The sequence below is a fragment of the Pelophylax lessonae genome (assembly GCF_965119305.1).
Source record: "Pelophylax lessonae genome assembly, chromosome: 12".
Taxonomy (NCBI): Eukaryota; Metazoa; Chordata; class Amphibia; order Anura; family Ranidae; genus Pelophylax; species Pelophylax lessonae.
The window spans coordinates 63,226,540-63,249,009 of record NC_138779.1 but is presented as its reverse complement, the minus strand read 5'-3'; the positions used below and the strand labels follow the sequence as shown (position 1 = coordinate 63,249,009).

Genomic DNA, 22,470 nt, shown 5'->3' with positions numbered 1-22,470 from the left:
CTTGTTGCGCTGTTTTGAGTACTCCACCAACATGGCCAGTGGCAATGACGCCGTTCTCAGCTTAACTATCCCACTTCTATGCCTCCTTGAAAAAACAATTCGGGCGATGATGGAAGAGGATGTGGCACAGGATGAGGAGGAGGAGGAGGATGAAGAGGTAACATTTCCAAGGCTTTCAGGGCAGTCATTCGCAAGGGGCTCCGAGGGTGGGTTCCTGCACACGCAAACGCCAGGGACGCAATTGTCCAGCAGGGGCACAGTTCTGGAGGATGAGGAGGATGAGGAGGAGGAGGAGCTGGAGGAGGAGATGGAACCATGTTCACAGCAGGGTGGCACCCAGGCCAGCTCATGGCCATCACTGGTGCGTGGCTGGGGGGATACAGAGGACACGGACGATACACCTCCCACAGAGGACAGCCTTTCGTTGCCTCTGGGCAGCCTGGCACACATGAGCGATTACATGCTGCAGTGTCTCCACAACGACCGCCGAGTTGCCCACATTCTAACTTGTGCTGATTACTGGGTGGCCACGCTGCTGGATCCCCGTTACAAGGACAACGTACCGTCCTTAATTCACTCACTGGAGCGCGATCGCAAGATGCGCGAGTACAAGCACACGCTGGTAGACGCCATGCTGCTGGCATTCCCATCTGACAGCGGGGCCACAGTGGAAGCACAAGGCAGAGGAGGAGGAGGTCGCCAACGCAACCAGGGCACCGCCAGCACCTCAGAAGGCAGGGTTAGCATGGCCGAAATGTGGAAAAGCTTTGTCAGCACGCCACAACAAACAGCAGCACCAGCAGCTCATATGGAACGTCTTAGCAGGAGGCAGCATTTTACCAACATGGTGGAGCAGTATGTGTGCACACGCCTACATGTAGTGAATGACGGGTCTGCCCCCTTCAACTTCTGGGTCTCCAAATTGGGCACATGGCCTGAGCTTGCCCTTTACGCCTTGGAGGTGCTGGCGTGCCCTGCAGCCAGTGTATTATCTGAACGGGTATTTAGCACGGCTGGGGGCGTTATAACAGACAAGCGCAGCCGCCTGTCCAGAGACAATGTGGACAAGCTCACGTTCATTAAAATGAACCAGGCATGGATCCCACGGGACTTTTCCGTACCTTATGCAGAATAGCAATGGATACCGACCTTACCCACCCATTGTTCCATTTTTGCTCTTTCTCACTCTTTTGGGGTGTACCCTCATTTAAAATTTTTGAAAAGAAGCAGTGTTGGCTACCTCGTCCTCCTCCTCAGGGCCAGATTAATGTAGGGGCTATTGGAGCTGCAGCTCCAGGCCCCTACCTTTTATATAGGCCCCGGGTTGGCCATATTCACTGTTACCGCTCTTCTGTCACTTGTAAACACAGAAGTCTGGCTTCTATGCTCGCTTCCCCAGGCAGCACCCTCAGAACCTCCCCACACAGCGTGAAGGCCGGACAAGGAGGGACAGTTGGCGATGCATGGATGTGTTTATGGGCTTCAGAGACAGCATCCCATGTTGAATTAGGCATGCATGGCTGCACCCTTCCTCCTCTGGGTGCATGGCAAGGCACGGCCCTTAAGGCCCTTCAAAATCCTCAGCACCAAGCCCATGATGCTGTTAATCCGGCCCTGGTCCTCCTCCACCGCCGCTTCCACCTACACCGCCCATAGGTGTGCGCAGCCTATTGCATTAAGGTGTGCACCCCAAAGTTGAAATACACATGCATGTGTTTGCCAGCAGGGAGAGTAATGTATCGGGGCCATGTACCTGTAGGCAAGGAGAAATAGAGCAGAGCAGGTCCCAGGGAGATCTTTCCCATCTCCTCACTGGCAATGCTATGTGCCCTAGGTGATTAGGGTGTGCCCAGGCACACCCAGCACACCCTGTGCGCACGCCTATGTCACCGCCACATCCACCACCACCTCAACCTCCCTCCTACTCCATATGGGCCTCGTCCTTCAGAGATGAAGAAGAACATTGTTTTATTTTTCTGTTTTTTTTTGTTGTTTTAAGTTATTTCCCTATCCACATTTGTTTGCAGAGCACTTGCCATGCTCTTAATTACGTTTTGCTGCCATTTGCAGCACTCTAGCCCTTTCCTTTGGTGTTTTAGAGCCATTTTAGTGCCTTAAAGTTCGGGTCCCCATTGACTTCAATGGGGTTCGGTGTCCGGGAAAAGTTCGGTAAAAGTCCGGGACACGGACCCGGACTTTTTTTTAAAGTTCGGCCGAACCCGTCGAACACGGACATCTAGGTGTCCGCTCAACCCTAATTTTGTGTATTTTGCATTATTTTTTGGCCTACATACAGCAGCAGCAATGTATTATCATTGCTTTCGAAAGGAAAAAGGATGTATTAGGTAGTTCAAAGATAAAGGTGTAGTAGTGATAGACCATACTTGAGCACTGGAAGTAGCAGAGACAAGCTAAAATCTATTACAGGGTTTACACTTAAGAAAAAAAAAAAAAAAAAAAAAACTACAGCGAATGCTTTAAATGTCATAAAAATTGCCAATCAGTTTCAAAACAAATCACATAGAATAGCTTGCCATCTTTTCAGTACAGCACTGTATTGTGCATGAAGTTTAACAAAATGTCAACCAAAGTACGCCAAAACCTTTAAAACTGTAAACCCATACTCTAGAGAGGAAAAAGTTGTTAAGGCCAACCAAAATACAATACATAGTTACATAGTTTGTCAGGTTGAAAAAAGACACAAGTCCATCCGGTTCAACCAAAAAAAAAAAAACAGTATTGAAAACCCAACCATACAATCCCATATACACAATACTATACCCGCTGTTGATCCAGAGGAAGGCGTGCAGTGCCAAGTTTAAGAGACTACAGCCAGACATATGTCACAGTAGCTGGGGAATATGTAAGCGGTTTGACTGAGGCCTAGATTGCCACATAAGAGGGAGAGATAACCCAATTTTTATTTTGAAGAAAAATATTTCAAAGACATCAGCCATAAATATTATATAGACTCACTGCACATTATACAAGCATTATTATCCACTATGTTAGAGGAAGATATGAGCCGTATTTTATTCTGAAAAAACAAATCAGTTTATTATGTTCCAGTCAAGAGCCATAAATATTTCAAGGACATGCTGCATGCAAGTGTTTTTCCTGAGCTACACTGGAAGGCAGAGAGACTTTGCAGGTGTTATACAATATTTAGCTAAATTAGAGAAAACCTTTCCAGAGCCATGGGAAAGAAAAACAAAACAAATTTTTTGAGCACTGTGTACTCCTTTTTAGCTAAGATGCTATCTAGGTCAGAGGGAGAGCGCATGGAGATTTAATCTTGATTAAACAATTGTTTAAACAGTGTGGGTTATTTTTTTAGTGAATACCAAAAATGAGTATTAAGTCCCGGTTCACACTACCGCGACTTGTCAGACGACTTGGCCGCCTGACAAGTCGCGGTCCATTCAGTGCTATGGGAACCGTTCTAATAGGAGCGACTCAAGTCGCTCCGATTTAGAAAATAGTTCCTGCACTACTTTTGACAGAAGTCGGAGCGACTTGCATTGACTTCCATTATGTAAAGTCCGTGCAAGTCGCGGTGCACGGCGACTTCACTAGTCACCCCCAAAGTCGGAACGCCATAGTGTGAACCGAAACTTACTGTATTTGTAGCAGATAGTACTTTTTTGATAGTTTATTATTTCAGAGAAAGAGAGCAGGTAGATTTCATGCCCAAAAAATATAAAAGTTATTGTCTACTTTCAATGATTGAAGAGCAAATACTGTACAATTTTCTTGCACACCTTTAAAGTATATTTTAAATAGGGCACAATTTCTATGGTAGAGAGAAAGCACTTAGAAACAGGAAATAAATGCATGTATTTTTTAGACACACGTTAAGTTTGAATTACTGAAGGCAAATATACTGTGCACTAACTGAAGCATAGTAAACTGTGTTGTTTACTATGGTTCAGTTTGTTAATGAATGGGAAGCCGCTCAACACAGAGCATTTCCCATTCATTCAGCTGAATATGTGTCCTCAATTCCTTTTTCTGTCTCAAAAGTGAGACATCAGGGGTTTGTTTAAACCCCTAAAATTTCACCAAAGCCCCCAAAGGGCTCTTTAAAAAAATTGTAAAAAAAAAAGGATAAAAATGATCATTGTAAAAAATAATAAAAAATAAAATAATAAAAATAAAAAGCTACTGGCACTGTTCACTGCCCTACTGACACTGTCCGCTGCCCTACTGACACCAACCTCTCCCCTACTTACTGTCCACTGCTTTTCTGACACCAACTTCTCCCCTACTGACACTGTCCTACTGACAGCAAACTCTCCCTTACTGACACCGTTCACTGCCCTACTGACACCAACCTCTCCCCAACTTAACTGTCCACTCCCCTACTGACACCAACCTCTCTCATACTGACACCGTCCACTGATACAGCCCACTGCCCTAATGATATCAAGCTCTCCCTTACTGACACCATCCACTGCCCTACTGACACCGTCCACTGCTCTAGTGACTGACACAATCCACTGCCTTACTAATGGCAACCTCTGCCCTACTTGACACAGTCCATTGCTCTACTGACACCATCCAAAGCCCTACTAACACCAATTTCTTCCTTACTGACACTGTCCACTGCCTTACTGACACCAACCTCTCCCCTACTGACACTGTCCACTGCCCTGCTAACACCAGCCTCTCCCCTACTGACACCAAACTCTCCCTTACTGACACTGTCCACTGCCCTACTGCCACCAACCTCTCTCCTACTGATACTGTCTACTACCCTACTGACACCAACCTCTCCCCTACTGAGACCAAACTCTCCCTTACTGACACCGTCTATTGCTCTGTTGACACTGTCCACTGCTCTACTGATACTGGCCCCTGTCCTCCTGACATCAACTTCTGCTCTACTGATACCGCCCACTGATGTACTGACACTGTGCTCTACTGACACCGTCCATTGCTCTACTGACACCATCCACTGATCTACTGCCACCGTCCACTGCTCTACTGACACCACCCACTGCTCTACTGATACCATCCACTGCCCCACTGACACCAATCTCTCCCCCTACTGACACCAAGTTCTGCCCTACTGACACTGTCCAGTGCCGTACAGACACTGTCAACACACTATCCACTGCCCTACTGACATTGTCCACACACCTTGTCATGTCCCTTATAACCATGTACCTTTAAGCCCCTCCATCTTTTAATGCAATTTGGCCACATCCTCTGTTCACTGTGGGGCACTACACACACCATATTGCTGCTCTCCTAGGAGCACCCAAAAGTGTCCCAGGTCTTTTACAATTCTATAACGTATACTACAAAAAAAATAAAAATTGACTTGTGCCACTAAAGTGTTCAGAATTGACTTGAATAAAAGGGGACAACCCTAACCTTTATGGGGAAATTTAAAATCTTTATGTAGAGATTTCAAGCCTTGCCCCCACGGCCAAATGGGAGGGGCACAGCCGGGAAGGAAGAAGAACACAGAGAAGCAGGCCTTAATAAAGATCGCTTCTTGGCTCACCTCTTCTTCCACTACAGAAGTAAGGCTTTAAATTCCCATTACCAAAATTTGTATTATTATTGCCATCCATGGCTTATCTACGCTATTATTACACTTCCCTCTCTGAGCAGGGGGCTTGAAGTGATTGGATAGAGAACATCCCGGGGGGGGGGGATAAGTCTTTGCCTTGGGTGAAAAAATGTCTAACTTTGCCAATGACTGCAAGTGCACTTCAAGTTAATTTGCTGTAGATCTGAGTGGAAGCTCTGAAATGGCTGGAAGCTCTGCTGATTTCTATTATCCAATTATGTACAAGCAAAAATGCAGTTTTTTATTTTTCTTGAATGTGATTGAGTATTCTTTGCACAGTGAAGCTTTACCTCATTTACTAAGCTCGTTAACAAATGCACTTGCAGTGCACAGTATATTTTTCTTTAGTAAATCAACCCCATTACATCTGAAAATGAAAAATAGTGTCTTAAATAATAAACTGACTAGGTCAAAATGTAACAGTTTAGCAATTTCTGAGTTACTCAGCAGACATATTGCATCGATAGATAAAAAGAAATGTGTCTTGATTCAGTGACTGAAGAGGGAAAAAATGAATAGTGTAGCACCCCAGTTATTAAACTTTTTTAGACAGCCACAATGTCTTTGGGATTTAGCAGAGATATTGCATCTGGAAAGAAAAAAGTTATGTGTATTTGTTTTTGCTGTTGTAAGAAAAATACTTTACAGATTTGTAGCATACCTTTTAAGTCTTTATTAGATAGGCTGCTATCTCTGAGAAAGAGAGTAAGCACAAAAATATATATTTTTTAGGGGACTACAGATAGAAAAATGTTACAGGCTTCCACCACAGAACCTAAAACTTAATGAACATGCTGAAATTTCTGAGAAGCTTGGGATTGTGGGGATTATGTGTATGAAATAAAGAAAAAATAGTGTCTTTATTCATAGACAAGGAGGGAACATTTTTACAGTTCTCACCACTTATTTTAAGCACTTGTGAACAGGCCACAATTTCTTATGGATTGAGCAGACATATTGCATCTGAGATGATAAAAAATAATGTCTATTTGAGTCCCTGGCAATGGCTCAATGGGAAAACACCCTACAAATACAGATTCCCCCTCTTCTCTGGCATCGAGTGATTTTCAATCCTTCTTCTATATTCTCCAAAAACACCTCCCACTGGGAAACACTAATGACAATTTTGTACTCTTGGTATTACACCCCTGTAAAGCTAGCCCTCGTGTTTCCAACTCAATCCCAGAAATGTTTGAGAAACTGTTTTATAGACGGTCACTTTTTTCACATCTGGTGGGAATGTCCATCCATTACCTCATTCTAGAGGAGCGCTTCAACCCTTTTACAAGATGTTACCAATGTGTCCAATGCACTTACCCCACAAATCGCTTTCTTCGGACTAGGCCTTTCAAATTGGCCCTCAAAATTTCATTCCATAATCACACGCGTACTGATAGCTGCCCGACTTTCCATTGCCTGGCTATGGAAACAAACACATCCTCCCACCTTAGGTATGACCATTAACATCCTCAATGAACACCTGGGTATGGAATATCTCTTTGCCAAAACTCATTTGAAAATTGACAAATTTCAGAACCAATGGCAGTACTGGCTTCTGGATCCCAGAGCTGATTGTCACCCTTAAACTACTTTTCCATGACATAATATAACAAAGGTCCCCCTTTTGGGACTAATCAACTTATAACTCCCCCTGGAACAAATAGAGCCATTCAGGAAAATGCTCCTTATACCACATCATTCTGATTTACATCCTTTAGCATTACTCTGCTTCCCCTCCACTCCCCCCCCCCTCCCTATTATTCCCTAAGATACCCCCTATGCGTACACTATTCTAAATTGCTGACTATTCCCTCATATAGTCGATATCTACATGTTCACCACACATGCTCTTCCTTTGTTTCTACATGTATGTTTTATTATAACACATGTTGCAGTATGAAGTGGGCCTTCCCCCCTTCATTTACCTTTCTCTTCCTCTGTCAAGTGTTCAACTTTTACTCATATTACTCAATAAAGATTATTGAAAGCAAAAAAAAAAACGTCCATTTGTTTAAAATTTAAAAGAAAAATGTTGCACAAATATGAAGCACACCTTTGAAGCCTTTTTTGGATAGGCCACAATTTCTAAGGGAGAGAGCAAGCACATTACACGTCGAATTAAAAAATTAGCGTCTTGTTTTGGAGAATAAAGATTGGAAAACATTAAAGATTTGCACCACTGAATGAGCAGGTATATTGCATATGAAAATGTAAAAAAATAAATATTTGTGCTAAATTGAAAATAGAAAACATAAATTACTTTTTTGTCCAAAGCTTTGACACCTTTGAGACAGCAACAGCATGCCACCAAAAGATGACCAGAAAAACAAGGATGTTGACAAGACTGCCCAGGATAACGATGACCCAGTCAATAAGTCCAGAGGCAAGGCTAAAAAGAAGAAGTGCTCAAAAGGAAAAGGGAGGGACAAGCTGAACAACCTAGTGTCTTTGAGAAGGTGATTTATGAAGAGCTGTGTAAAAAATTTCTCAGCTACATGCTCATTACTCCAGCCGTGGTGTCTGAGAGGCAGAAGATCAGAGGCTTATTGGCCAGGACTGCCCTCGTGGAACTGCTCAACAAAGGTCTGTTAACAAGTTGGTGTCAAAGCACAGAGCCCGAGTAATCTATACCAGAAACACAAAGGGTAGTAATGCACTTGTGGGAGCTGAGGAATCATAGGGCATAACATATACATAGAAAGCAGGTAAATAAAATGATAATAACCGGTAAAATGAAATAAGATACAATAAAAATGCAATTAAAATAAATATAAATAAACCCTGGATGGTTTAAGGAGTCAATAGTACACTGTAAAAAGTCAGTAATCCACATTAGGGCTAAGGCATCTCCTCAGAGTGAAGCCAGCTCACAGGTCCATATGAAATAAAGAGAGAAATCGGAGAGCGCCTCTGAGTGTAGTATTTAATAATCCAAAGTACATAGCTCATTTAAAACTCACATTAAAGTAGGAGGAAGAAGGTGAAGCTCTTCGTGGATGAGACTGCTACAGCAGCGTGGAGAAGATCGGCAATAGAGTTTTGTAATGGATCTTCTATCTCCGTACAGCATGGTGTCTTCAGCAGGGAGATAGGTTGCTTCCGGCCCTTAGCTGTGCGGTCCACTGGTGGAGGCGCAGCGCCGGCTTGCATATGACATCACCACAGAGCCAGGGAACACAACGCCTTTCTGAGCACACGCGAGGCTCTTACAGAGCATGCACGATCCTTTATCAAGTGTGTCAATGGAAGAATCCAAGTTTTCTTTGTACAGTAACAGAAATAAATCTGTATAAAACAAATGTGAACAATGACTTCATGACTTTTTTGGATAGGCCACAATTTTTGAGGGTTAGAGAAATAGGGAAAATGGGAAAAGGTTAGAGAATGGCACCACCGATTTCAAGCATATATGGACAGGCTGGAAATTGAGCGATTGAGCATGAATATTGCATCAAGTGTACATTTGAAAATATAAACATTGAACAGAATTTCACTGCACTTTTAAAAACCTTCATTAGAATAGGCCACAATTTCTGAGGGAATCAGTACACAGGTTGCAATCCGCAAGCAAACCTTTTTGCATGGTAGACAATTTTGGAGACTGGGAGTTGGCATATTTTGGCAAAAAATACAAAATAAAATTCTATTATTCTTTAAGCACTTCAATGCTGGGCACTTTTACCCCCTCCCTGCCCAGGCCAATTTTTCCGCTTTCAGCGCTATCACACTTTGAATGACTATTGCGCGGTCATGCAACACTGTACCCAAACAACATTTTTATAATTTTTTTAAGACAGATAGTGCTTACTTTTAGTGGTATTTAATTACCACTGGGTTTTTCATTTTTGCTAAACAAATGAAAAAAAGGCCGCATTTTTTTTAAAAAACGTTTTTTTTAGTTTCGGTTATACAATTTTGTAAATTAGTAATTTTTCTTATTCACTGATGTGCGCTGATGAGGCTGCACTGAGGGGTACTGATGAGGCGGCACTTATGGACATGGATTGGGTGGCACTGATGGACACTGATGAGGTGGCACTGATGGGCACTGATAAGGAGGAACTGACGAGGCTGCACTAAAAGGTGGCACAGATGGACACTGATAGGTGGCACTGACAGTAACTGATAGGCAGCAATGATAGGCATCGCTGATAGGCACTGACTGTCAGCACTGATGGGCACTGATTGGCACTGTTTGGCAGTACTGATGGGCACTGTTGGGACTGCACTGAAAATCAGGGCACTGATGATCAGTGCCCTGATTATCAGTGTAGATGCCCCCTGTGTGGATTTGCTGGTTATTGGCTGTCCTCTCCTCATGTGCTGTCAGCATGAGGAGAGGACTGCCGATAGCCAGCAAATCCTGTTTACACTGTAATCAACTGTGATTGGACACAGCTGATCATTAGTAAAGAGTTGCTGTGATTGACTCTTTACCATGATATGTGATCAGCTGTATCCCAAGGACACAGCAATCACAGGCACCTGCGAAAACACGCTGCATGTTCGATCATGTTGTAGCTGTCATTCAGCCATAGTGTGGTCATGAAGAGGTTAAAGAGCAGGTATAAAAAAGAATTATGAGTTATGTCAGTGTACTCAAATAGGCTCAAAAATGTGATACAAAAAACATAATATAGGCTTGCACAAAAGTCCAAAATTGTTCAAACTGAAGAGGATGAAGCAGAAACATAAATGTTGTCCATTTTTAATGATGTTGTATCATAATGAAATGCAAACATTATTGTCCAGCACAGTAAGTTACCCAGCCCAAAAATATGTAAAAAAGTGTTTATCTTTGGGAAACAGCTATCTAAGTTAGGTTTTGCGTTTTCTTTGGGCCAGCATACGGTAAAGCAACACAAATATGCTGCAAAGCACAGGATGTTACCTAAAACACCATATGCAACACAATATTGGTGACGAGCACAGGTATTACCGGGTGAAAAAGGTCAAATACTTTGCAACTGCTGCAAAAAATTTGGGTGTGCCAAATTAAAAGTGCTATTGCAACGAACAACAGCAATGGGCCCAATATAGGATGGTAATGGTGGCAGACATACAGTGGTGGTAGTAGATGTTAACAGTGGCAGGCCAGGAGTGGTAGAAGGGAATGCTAATGGTGGCCAGGCGTGCTCGTGGGGGCAGGAGATGGCAATGATGGCAGGAGGTGGGATGAATTCCAGGCCTGCAGCAATGAAAAAAGTCATCTGCAACATCTGCAGCAAGGGCCTTGGTAATCGTTGCTGATCCAGGGCTGATCCATTTTAACAAATGTCAGTTGGTCAACTGTGTCTAGGGACAGAATGTCTCTTTTGTCTGTCATAAAGTCCCCCATAGCATTACATGTGTGTTCAGAGAAGACACTGGCTGCAAGGAAGTCCAGTCGCCAACTCTGTATTAATCTCCCTAAAACACATGGTAGCCTATGAGCTCCAGATATGATCAACAACTATTATGCTACCCATCTAAGAGCTGTGGTCTCCTGTTCCAGTTTACACACTACCAACCGCTGGTCAGAGATTGAAAGAGGCTCCCTATATCCTGTACATCCATGCTCTCTGATTTGGTCTTCACCTCTCCATACCGATGCTGTACTGAAGCGTATGTGTATTGCTCCTTTGCTGTTCACCTTAAACATTTGGAGGAAGTGTAGTCAAAGATACTCTCTCTCCTCATCATGTCCCCCCAGCTAATATACCATTCAATCCAATTTTGCCAGACAGTTTATCCTTATGGCGCATATCCTCCTGGCTACATCCCCCTCTTTTCCAACTTCGAAATCTGGTTCACCCTGTATCACGCAGGGTTTTTTCTTTTGTGGACCTCCATGAAGAATACAATATACCCAAAGCTACGTTTTATTTTCATATGCAAGCCAAACATTCCTTCCAGTCACTATCCCCATCCCTTACATTAAACAGGCCCTCCACTTTTGACTATATATGCGCTCAAGGCCCATACCATCGCAGTCTGATTTTCTCCATATACAAAATCCTTCAGAAGGCTGGTCCTCTCTCGGAAGATACCCAGCCCTATATGAGAAAATGGGCACATATTCTTCAGAAGCCTATTTCCCTACAGACTTGGAATAAGATTTGGACGTCTGCTTTTTAATCATTCAGATGTGTGGTGCAGAGAGAGACTACCTTGAAAATACTTATGTTCTGGTATAAAACCCCAGAGATGTTCCATCTCCAAAACCCCTTGCTCCTAGCTTTATGCTGGTGATGTTGTCTTGTGTGGGTTCACATTTCCATATTTTTTGGCAATGTACACATCTGAAACCTTTTTGGATGGAGGTTATGTTATTGCTTGAACAACTGTTTAACCTGTCCTTTCCATTGGATCCTATTCACTACTTATTGGGTCTTCCCTTCTCTGGTGTCGCAAAGTCGATAAAATGCCTGATAGCATACAGGTATATATTATAAGCGCCCTGAAGAACAATCCCTCTTAGTGGCTGTCCAACATACCACCTTTTAAATCTCAACTCTTGCTTATTATTGCTGAAATCCGGAGAATGGGATTCCTTACTGCTAAGGCCTCTGATACTCTCCCATATTTTAACAAATGCTGGGAGATTTGGGACCATTCTATCTATGGTGAGACCCTACACCCCCCCCCCCCACACACACACACACACTTTGCGCCCTCTTCTGAACCTCGAACCTCTAATATCTAGTTTTATGTTTTATTTTTTGTTCTGTCAATTCATTCCTTCATGTATTCTGTATTCTTTGGTGTGTCCAAACATGTCTAACTCGCGTAATCCTGAAGCTTCAAACATAATCTGTGTTATGCTATGCACAAGCACTGTTTATTTTCTGAACCTTTGTTACCTTAAAGCTCTTTCTTTAAATGGCTTTTGTCATAATGTTTTGTTTTGTATAAAAATCTTCAATAAATACACAATTATAAAAAAATAAAAAATACAAAAAAGGGGAATGACTAAAAAAGGTCTGCTGATCAGCATCCAATCAGCACTCAATGGCTGAGAGCACTGATGGTTTGTTCTGGGGGTGTCAGAACACAATTGCTCAGCGAGGGGGATTGCTGTACTAACATCAGATTGTTAGTATAGGATCTCCTCCTGAGCTCTTCCGTTTGTCTCTGTTTTGCCCGCTGAGTTGAACAATAAAAAAAACTGATAGTATGCACTAGGCTTAATGCAGTGTGTCCTAAACCTGGCCTGTACATATCTGATGGTAATAGCAAAACAAGCTGGGCCACATATTAACTAGCTTTGAAGTTACAGTAAGAAACCTAACACTTCCATGCATACAAATAAAAAACTTTTTGTGAAACAGAAATCAAAAGTAACAGAATTAAATTTGAAAAAGGCTTTAAAAGAAAAAAAGACCAGACATGCACATGCACACAGGAATCACATTACCACAGTACAGAGTGGGTGACATACTCTGATCTGTGAATGTGTGGCTCAATGTACATTGCCGCTGACAGGTAGTAGGAAGCTTTTATGGCAGTAGAGACTGATTGACTGCTGTCATACAGGAAAGTTGGAAAACTTTTGTCAACCAGTGCCTGCAGCTGCTGATCAGTATATTCTGAAAGTAGAGGTGTCCCCACTCTCAGAATACAATAGCCCAGTGGGGAAATTTCCTCTATCCACCCTGTTTGTGTAGATGGGGAAATCATTTGTTTTTTGTTTGTTTTTTTTTTCTTTTTTTTTCTTTTTCTTTTTTTTTGGGGGGGGGGGTTGGTTTGGCACGCTGGCTGAACAAAGAAAATGAGTAATCTATGGGAGCTTTAATACTAATCTCCTCTAATGCTATCTAAATCATTCTATCCAAACTAATAGACCGCTGTCTTTTATCTTGCAAGATCTTTGTGATTGGGATTTGTCAATCTATTGCCTAGGGCAGGGACACTGTTGGGTTATACCAATTATATGATATAATAATTGTGACAATGTTAAAGTGTTTAATCACCTGCCTATTTCTCTTGTGTCCATTGCCTTCAATTTAATGTTCAAAGCATAGTTTCACAACAGAGGAATTTTGCATTTACTAATTGAATCTCAAATGGCTTGGACAGCAGGGTCTGGTTTCAGAAATCCCATTTGATAAACTTTTAATTTTTCTTTATTTTCAAATGATTGTATTTAAGTTGACAATAAATTATCCAAGTCCCTACTATTGTAAAATTCAATTATCATTGTGTTAATGTTGGATTCAAAGTGTCCCCAAATCCATCTCTTGTTTAAATTACTATTCTGAAATGAGTATAGAAAGCTGTAAAACAAGCTGTTCTACTTAATTTAAATTGAATTCTTTGTTTAATGGGCTGAAGCTCCAGTGGTAACATTTCACTCTCTGTGGATTTAATTAATTTGCATTTATTATTATGATTTACATAATTATTTAGGAGATCTTGCTATATATAGAATGATGTAAGAGACTATACTGTATATAAATGAACATGGTAATTCATTTTAAACCATGAACCTAATTAAAACCAAATTATTTTAAATCAAAGAAAGTTTTTAATATTGTATCATCTTTATGTCTAGATGTGTTGTACTTTCCCTGACAGTTATTAAAGCCCAACATTCAAAGAGGAGAGCAGCCATCGACAACGGATCCCATAGAGTGACTCGAATATGTATGTCTTTATACATATCCGAGTCATTCTATGGGATCCGTTGTCTATTGATGGCCGCTCTCTTCTTTGGATGATTAGCTGTACTTACCAGATGTCTTGGCGTGTTTGACCATTATAATTTATGGTCCTGCTTATCTGGTAAGAGGCATGTTTTAGAGGGTGTTGCTGGTGACGGACCCCTGTATCTATCTACACTGCACAGTGCACTTTCTGGATGGATTGATTTATCTCACTTATGGATTATTCACTAGTGTTGAGCGAACACGGACTGTATTATTCGTGTTCGTACCGAATAATTGGATTTTTTGTACCCGAACACGGACACGGACACTTTACTGTATGTTCGGGTAAAAATCCGTGTTCGGTCGTTTTATTTCCGGGTTTTGCATGCTTTGGCGCTCTTTTCATGGCGGGCTTTCAACAGCCAATCAACAATCGTTTAACTGGTGTGCCTTAAGCCATCCCAGCCATGCCTGCAAATGTCTCAGTAGCTGTGATTGGCCGTCTGAAGCATGTGACCAAGTCTTTATAAGTTCGAGGCAGCCGCAGCGGCGTCATTATGCTGCTTAGATTCAGGGACAGAGCACACATCAACGTGCTGGCTGCTGATTAGGGAAAGATAGGCAGGAAAAAACCATTTGTGTCCGGATAGAATTGAGGGACAGGTCGGAGTGTTTAGGCAGGGCGAGTTGTAGGCATTTTAGGGATAGAGTCTGCTGAATTATAGGGTCAGTGTCTTCTACAAACTACAATCGATATTGCTGTGTGGGGGGTGGGGTGAATCTGCACTCAATCCTGATCTACGATCTCTTCTCAATCCTGTTAGGGACAGAGTCTGCTGAATTTTAGGGAAACTGTGTTCTACAAACTACAATCGATATTGCTGTGTGGTGTGGGATTGGAGATAGGCAGGTGTCAGTGATCCACATCCATTTTTCTGTGTGTGAGCTGCAGTGAACACAATCTTTTTGGGCTGCAGTGAACACAATCTTTTTGGGCTGCAGTGAACACAATCTTTTTGGGCTGCAGTGAACACAATCTTTTTGGGCTGCAGTGAACACAATCTTTTTGGGCTGCAGTGAACACAATCTTTTTGGGGTGCAGTGAACAAAATCTTTTTGGGGTGCAGTGAACACAATCCTTTTTGGTGTGCAGTGAACACAATCTTTGTGGGGTGCAGTGAACAAAATCCTTTGTGGGGTGCAGTGAACACAATCTTTTTGGGGTGCAGTGAACAAAATCCTTTTTGGGGTGCAGTGAACAACATCCTTTTTGGGGTGCAGTGAACACAATCTTTTTGGGGTGCAGTGAACAAAATCCTTTGTGGGGTGCAGTGAACACAATCTTTTTGGGGTGGAGTGAACAACATCCTTTTTGGGGTGCAGTGAACAAAATCCTTTTTGGGGTGCAGTGAACAAAATCATTTTTGGGGTGCAGTGAACACAATCTTTTTGGGGTGCAGTGAACACAATCTTTGTGGGGTGCAGTGAACACAATCTTTTTGGGGTGGAGTGAACAACATCCTTTTTGGGGTGCAGTGAACAACATCCTTTTTGGGGTGCAGTGAACACAATCTTTTTGGGGTGCAGTGAACACAATCTTTGTGGGGTACAGTGAACAGAATCTTTGTGGGGTGCAGTGAACACAATCTTTGGGGGGTACAGTGAACACAATCTTTGTGAGGTGCAGTGAACACAATCTTTGTGGGGTGCAGTGAACACAATCATTGTGGGGTGCAGTGAACTCAATCTTTGTGGGGTACAGTGAACACAATCTCATACTTCTGAAGGTTTGAGGGTGCTGCCTGTTCCATACTCCCCCTACTCCTCATCTAGCCTTTTAGGGGTACAAACAATAGTAATTGGGGCCTAGTGTGGTTGTGTACGTGTGATATACATACACTTTTTTGGGATCATATTTTCTATTCCGCTATTTAATCAAAAACCTTTGGGGATCAGTTAAATTGGGGGATAGTCTGTGTTGGTACGTGTGAGAGAGATCCACCTTTCCAAGTTGTTGGGGTTCATCTCATACTTCTGAAGGTTTGAGGGTGCTGCCTGTTCCATACTCCCCCTACTCCTAGCCTTTTAGGGGTACAAACAATAGTAATTGGGGCCTAGTGTGGTTGTGTACGTGTGATATACATACACTTTTTTGGGATCATATTTTCTATTCCGCTATTTAATCAAAAACCTTTGGGGATCAGTTAAATTGGGGGATAGTCTGTGTTGGTACGTGTGAGAGAGATCCACCTTTCCAAGTTGTTGGGGTTCATCTCATACTTCTGAAGGTTTGAGGGTGCTGCCTGTTCCATACTCCCCCTACTCCTAGCCTTTTAGGGGTACAAACAATAGTAATTGGGGCCTAGTGTGGTTGTGTACGTGTGATATACATACACTTTTTTTGGATCATATTTTCTATTCCGCTATTTAATCAAAAACCTTTGGGGATCAGTTAAATTGGGGGATAGTCTGTGTCGGTACGTGTGAGAGAGATCCACCTTTCCAAGTTGTTGGGGTTCATCTCATACTTCTGAAGGTTTGAGGGTGCTGCCTGTTCCATACCCCCCCTACTCCTCATCTAGCCTTTTAGGGGTACAAACAATAGTAATTGGGGCCTAGTGTGGTTGTGTACGTGTGATATACATACACTTTTTTTGGATCATATTTTCTATTCCGCTATTTAATCAAAAACCTTTGGGGATCAGTTAAATTGGGGGATAGTCTGTGTCGGTACGTGTGAGAGAGATCCACCTTTCCAAGTTGTTGGGGTTCATCTCATACTTCTGAAGGTTTGAGGGTGCTGCCTGTTCCATACCCCCCCTACTCCTCATCTAGCCTTTTAGGGGTACAAACAATAGTAATTGGGGCCTAGTGTGGTTGTGTACGTGCGAGATACATACACTTTTTTTGATCATATTTCCTATTCCGCTATTCAATAAAAACCTTTGAGGATCAATTGAATTGCGGGATAGTCTGTGTCGGTACGTGTGAGAGAGATCCACCTTTCCAAGTTGTTGGGGTTCATCTCATACTTCTGAAGGTTTGAGGGTGCTGCCTGTTCCATACTCCCCCTACTCCTCATCTAGCCTTTTAGGGGTACAAACAATAGTAATTGGGGCCCAGTGTGGTTGTGTACGTGTGATATACATACACTTTTTTTGGATCATATTTTCTATTCCGCTATTTAATTTAACTGGGCCTCCATGCGAGACCTGTGTGCCTTGTTGCGCTGTTTTGAGTACTCCACCAACATGGCCAGTGGCAATGACGCCGTTCTCAGCTTAACTATCCCACTTCTATGCCTCCTTGAAAAAACAATTCGGGCGATGATGGAAGAGGATGTGGCACAGGATGAGGAGGAGGAGGAGGATGAAGAGGTAACATTTCCAAGGCTTTCAGGGCAGTCATTCGCAAGGGGCTCCGAGGGTGGGTTCCTGCACACGCAAACGCCAGGGACGCAATTGTCCAGCAGGGGCACAGTTCTGGAGGATGAGGAGGATGAGGAGGAGGAGGAGCTGGAGGAGGAGATGGAACCATGTTCACAGCAGGGTGGCACCCAGGCCAGCTCATGGCCATCACTGGTGCGTGGCTGGGGGGATACAGAGGACACGGACGATACACCTCCCACAGAGGACAGCCTTTCGTTGCCTCTGGGCAGCCTGGCACACATGAGCGATTACATGCTGCAGTGTCTCCACAACGACCGCCGAGTTGCCCACATTCTAACTTGTGCTGATTACTGGGTGGCCACGCTGCTGGATCCCCGTTACAAGGACAACGTACCGTCCTTAATTCACTCACTGGAGCGCGATCGCAAGATGCGCGAGTACAAGCGCACGCTGGTAGACGCCATGCTGCTGGCATTCCCATCTGACAGCGGGGCCACAGTGGAAGCACAAGGCAGAGGAGGAGGAGGAGGAGGTCGCCAACGCAACCAGGGCACTGCCAGCACCTCAGAAGGCAGGGTTAGCATGGCCGAAATGTGGAAAAGCTTTGTCAGCACGCCACAACAAACAGCAGCACCAGCAGCTCAGATGGAACGTCTTAGCAGGAGGCAGCATTTTACCAACATGGTGGAGCAGTATGTGTGCACACGCCTACATGTAGTGAATGACGGGTCTGCCCCCTTCAACTTCTGGGTCTCCAAATTGGGCACATGGCTTGAGCTTGCCCTTTACGCCTTGGAGGTGCTGGCGTGCCCTGCAGCCAGTGTATTATCTGAACGGGTATTTAGCACGGCTGGGGGCGTTATAACAGACAAGCGCAGCCGCCTGTCCAGAGACAATGTGGACAAGCTCACGTTCATTAAAATGAACCAGGCATGGATCCCACGGGACTTTTCCGTACCTTATGCAGAATAGCAATGGATACCGACCTTACCCACCCATTGTTCCATTTTTGCTCTTTCTCACTCTTTTGGGGTGTACCCTCATTTAAAATTTTTGAAAAGAAGCAGTGTTGGCTACCTCGTCCTCCTCCTCAGGGCCAGATTAATGTAGGGGCTATTGGAGCTGCAGCTCCAGGCCCCTACCTTTTATATAGGCCCCGGGTTGGCCATATTCACTGTTACCGCTCTTCTGTCACTTGTAAACACAGAAGTCTGGCTTCTATGCTCGCTTCCCCAGGCAGCACCCTCAGAACCTCCCCACACAGCGTGAAGGCCGGACAAGGAGGGACAGTTGGCGATGCATGGATGTGTTTATGGGCTTCAGAGACAGCATCCCATGTTGAATTAGGCATGCATGGCTGCACCCTTCCTCCTCTGGGTGCATGGCAAGGCACGGCCCTTAAGGCCCTTCAAAATCCTCAGCACCAAGCCCATGATGCTGTTAATCCGGCCCTGGTCCTCCTCCACCGCCGCTTCCACCTACACCGCCCATAGGTATGCGCAGCCTATTGCATTAAGGTGTGCACCCCAAAGTTGAAATACACATGCATGTGTTTGCCAGCAGGGAGAGTAATGTATCGGGGCCATGTACCTGTAGGCAAGGAGAAATAGAGCAGAGCAGGTCCCAGGGAGATCTTTCCCATCTCCTCACTGGCAATGCTATGTGCCCTAGGTGATTAGGGTGTGCCCAGGCACACCCAGCACACCCTGTGCGCACGCCTATGTCACCGCCACATCCACCACCACCTCAACCTCCCTCCCTCTCCATATGGGCCTCGTCCTTCAGAGATGAAGAAGAACATTGTTTTATTTTTCTGTTTTTTTTTTGTTGTTTTAAGTTATTTCCCTATCCACATTTGTTTGCAGAGCACTTGCCATGCTCTTAATTACGTTTTGCTGCCATTTGCAGCACTCTAGCCCTTTCCTTTGGTGTTTTAGAGCCATTTTAGTGCCTTAAAGTTCGGGTCCCCATTGACTTCAATGGGGTTCGGTGTCCGGGAAAAGTTCGGTAAAAGTCCGGGACACGGACCCGGACTTTTTTTTAAAGTTCGGCCGAACCCGTCGAACACGGACATCTAGGTGTTCGCTCAACCCTATTATTCACCATTTATGGACTTGTTATGTTAATTTGTGGTTGATTGCTGGTTATTTTTTTTAGGAGACAGGACAAAAAGGTTTTATTTTTGAATAAGAAAAATCTACATTAAGTGCAAAAAAAGCAGAAGATATAGAGGATATATATTTTTTTAGATTTTCAATTATCATAACGTGGGGGGGGGGGGATTAACAAAAACAAAAAAAAGCTCTGAAAATTTGCAATTACTATTTCAGAGACAAGCCTCATGATTTGGCAAATGTCTGGAGTGAAATATGAAGGTGTGTTCTGACCTGCGACAGCACAGCAGTCCCGAAATCTCTCCTCTGAATGAGCTGCGAGGGAGGCCACCCTGTAGAGACTGCTGAGAGAAAATACCTCTGGCAGTCTTGTAAGTAAAAACGGTTGCGCTCTTGCTAATGGACCTGTCAAGGAGCAGGAAGATGAGCCCGCTGCCAATAATACATGCACCAGGCTGTGTATTTTGAGTTTGATCCTTGGCCGAGTTTATAAAAAAAAAAAAAAAAATCACTGATGGGGGTTGTGGGGGGAAGCAGCAAGAGCTGATAATGCACTCGAGAGGAGCCCCTTCAATATGACTGAAGGTTCCAGCTGTGGGCACTTACTGAAAACCACTTTAATGACCTTCTCTGTAAAGACTGCAATAAAGAAAAAAACAAAAAATAAAGCAATATTAAAAAATAAAAAAAGGAAGATTACAGATTGAGACAAGCCCATTTTTTCTCTCTCAAAATAACAATAAAAATATTCAGTCCCATCCTGTGGGGGAATTTGGAATGAAGGTAAATGCTGTGTACATTTTCCCCCTGAGGTTTGACAGACATTCACTGATTTCCTTTACTCTGCACCTAAATGCAAGCCCCCTCCCTCGGCCCTTTAATTCCCCGCCCCTGAGGGGCAGCAATGCAGAGATCCAGGAGCAAAAATGAGGGAGTCACATCCGCCGTCCAGACACGGTTAATAAAAGTTCTTTAGGAATTCCTCGGCTACGATATGAGCTCTGGCATTGACTGACAGCTTCATTTCGCTGATCTCCTTGTCGATCTCCTCCATAAAATGAATGACAAAGTCGACCAGCTTGTGTTTGTACATTTGCTCCGTGTGGAAGTTTGTGATCAGGAAGCTGATGTCATATCCCTCTAGAGGTTTTCTACGCAGGATGAAGAAGTTTTCTGCCCTCATCATCATGAAACGCATGAATTTATGGCATAAAATCTTTTCAATTTCATCAGCCTGTTTCACAGCGATGCTGTTGGCAAACAGAGTTAATGGATCCCTCAATCAGAACTTTCTCCTTTTCATTTCTGCTTATGACCACCAGCTGTAAGAGCAGTTCTTTACTACTCCTTACTTCCACTTCTGGCTTGTAATGTCTCTCCACCACCTGTGAAGAGAAGTTTCTCTGTAAGGTGCCTCGGACTGTGTTGAGATATGGGCGCAGTGTGGCAGACATCTCTCTGGTAGCTCCTAATAGCGGAAGTGACAGCTCCGCGCACGCGCTGATTGCTGGTTATATATTGACTATATGGTTTGCTATGCACATCTACACATTTGCACTGTATTGCACTTTCTTGGTATTCATGTCCTGCCAATTTATATGATATGACCCTTGAGAACGTCAGCTGCACGCTGACGAAATGCGTCTGATCACATTATGTTACGTGCTACGTAATTTCCGGGCTCCGGGTGGAACGCAAGTGCCGAAACGCGGAAGCAGCGTTCCCCGAGACTTCGGCTGTTTGTTACTATCGTCTATCTGATTCTACTACACTGTAAGTGTTATTCTTTTAATAAACTGCTTTAACTTGACATACTTCACCATGGAGTCTTTCTCTGTTTGTGTGATGCATATGAGTCTAGCATCCTGATACAAAGATTCTAAGGAGGACGGTTCATCCCTGGCTGGAAGCATTCAGTGGATATCCACTTTAACCCTGTCCTACAAAGGCTCTTACTGACCGCCTATAACTTGAGGGTCTACCATCTCTGGTAAGAGGTTTGACTCACCGGGTGGTCTGTGTGTATGGTGGAGGTGTCTATATCGTAAGAAGTCCAGATCAGGATCCCTCTGATATTCCAATCTTTGGATAGTGCTTATTGGACTGCTTTGTGGCCCATTAAACATTGCTGTTGGGACTATCATTTGCACAGATATTTTGCACAGTTATTTTGCAATTTTGCACTAATTTAATACTGTATTGGTGTATCACTGTATATATTTTTTATTTCTATTTTTTATCTGATTTGTTGGAACCCACCTATTGTGGCCTAACAATTGTTCACTTTATTTGTATACAGTTTTATGGTGGCACTTAGAGATAATTTCATTATTCATGCACTGGTAATTCAATAATTTACCATCAGCAATTTCATTGCTATATATTTATGTGAATTTTAATTTATTGGAGAGCGCGGCTATTATATACCATTATATAATTTTATTCAATTTATATGATGTTACCTGAGGAAACTTTTTTACTCTATTTGCCTTTTTTTTGCACAAATTTTGAGCGCTGCTTATAATTATTTACATTGTGTTTTAGCTGGTATAACAGTTTAATGAGTGGCTGACAAATATTAGTATTTATTTTATTTTGTTTATGGTATATGACTGAGAGTGGGTCCCCCCCCCCCTTTATTTTTGCATTACATAGGGTAGTTTGCATGTAAATGCAACCTACCTAGAAAAACCCATTCTACCAGACTGACACCTGCCCAATGACAGCATTTTGATATTTGCATACCTTTTCCCAAGATC

The 22,470-nt window shown here is 43.3% G+C and overlaps 1 protein-coding gene and 1 pseudogene across 2 annotated transcripts; one reads left to right on the top strand and one right to left on the bottom strand.

Moving 5' to 3' along the window:
• The first annotated feature begins 7,870 nt into the window (after nucleotides 1-7,870).
• LOC309568397 (small ribosomal subunit protein eS25-like) lies at nucleotides 7,871-8,261 on the top strand (annotated as a pseudogene). Its single transcript has one exon. The product of its transcript is annotated as a small ribosomal subunit protein eS25-like (transcript).
• An 11,811-nt stretch (nucleotides 8,262-20,072) lies between these two features.
• Nucleotides 20,073-21,165, bottom strand: ARPC4 (actin related protein 2/3 complex subunit 4; the record flags this gene model as incomplete). Its single annotated transcript, XM_082273914.1, is given in 2 exon segments — nucleotides 20,073-20,969; nucleotides 20,971-21,165. Coding segments are annotated over 2 exon segments (495 nt in total). The 3' UTR covers nucleotides 20,073-20,669.
• Between the last annotated feature and the right edge of the window lie 1,305 nt (nucleotides 21,166-22,470).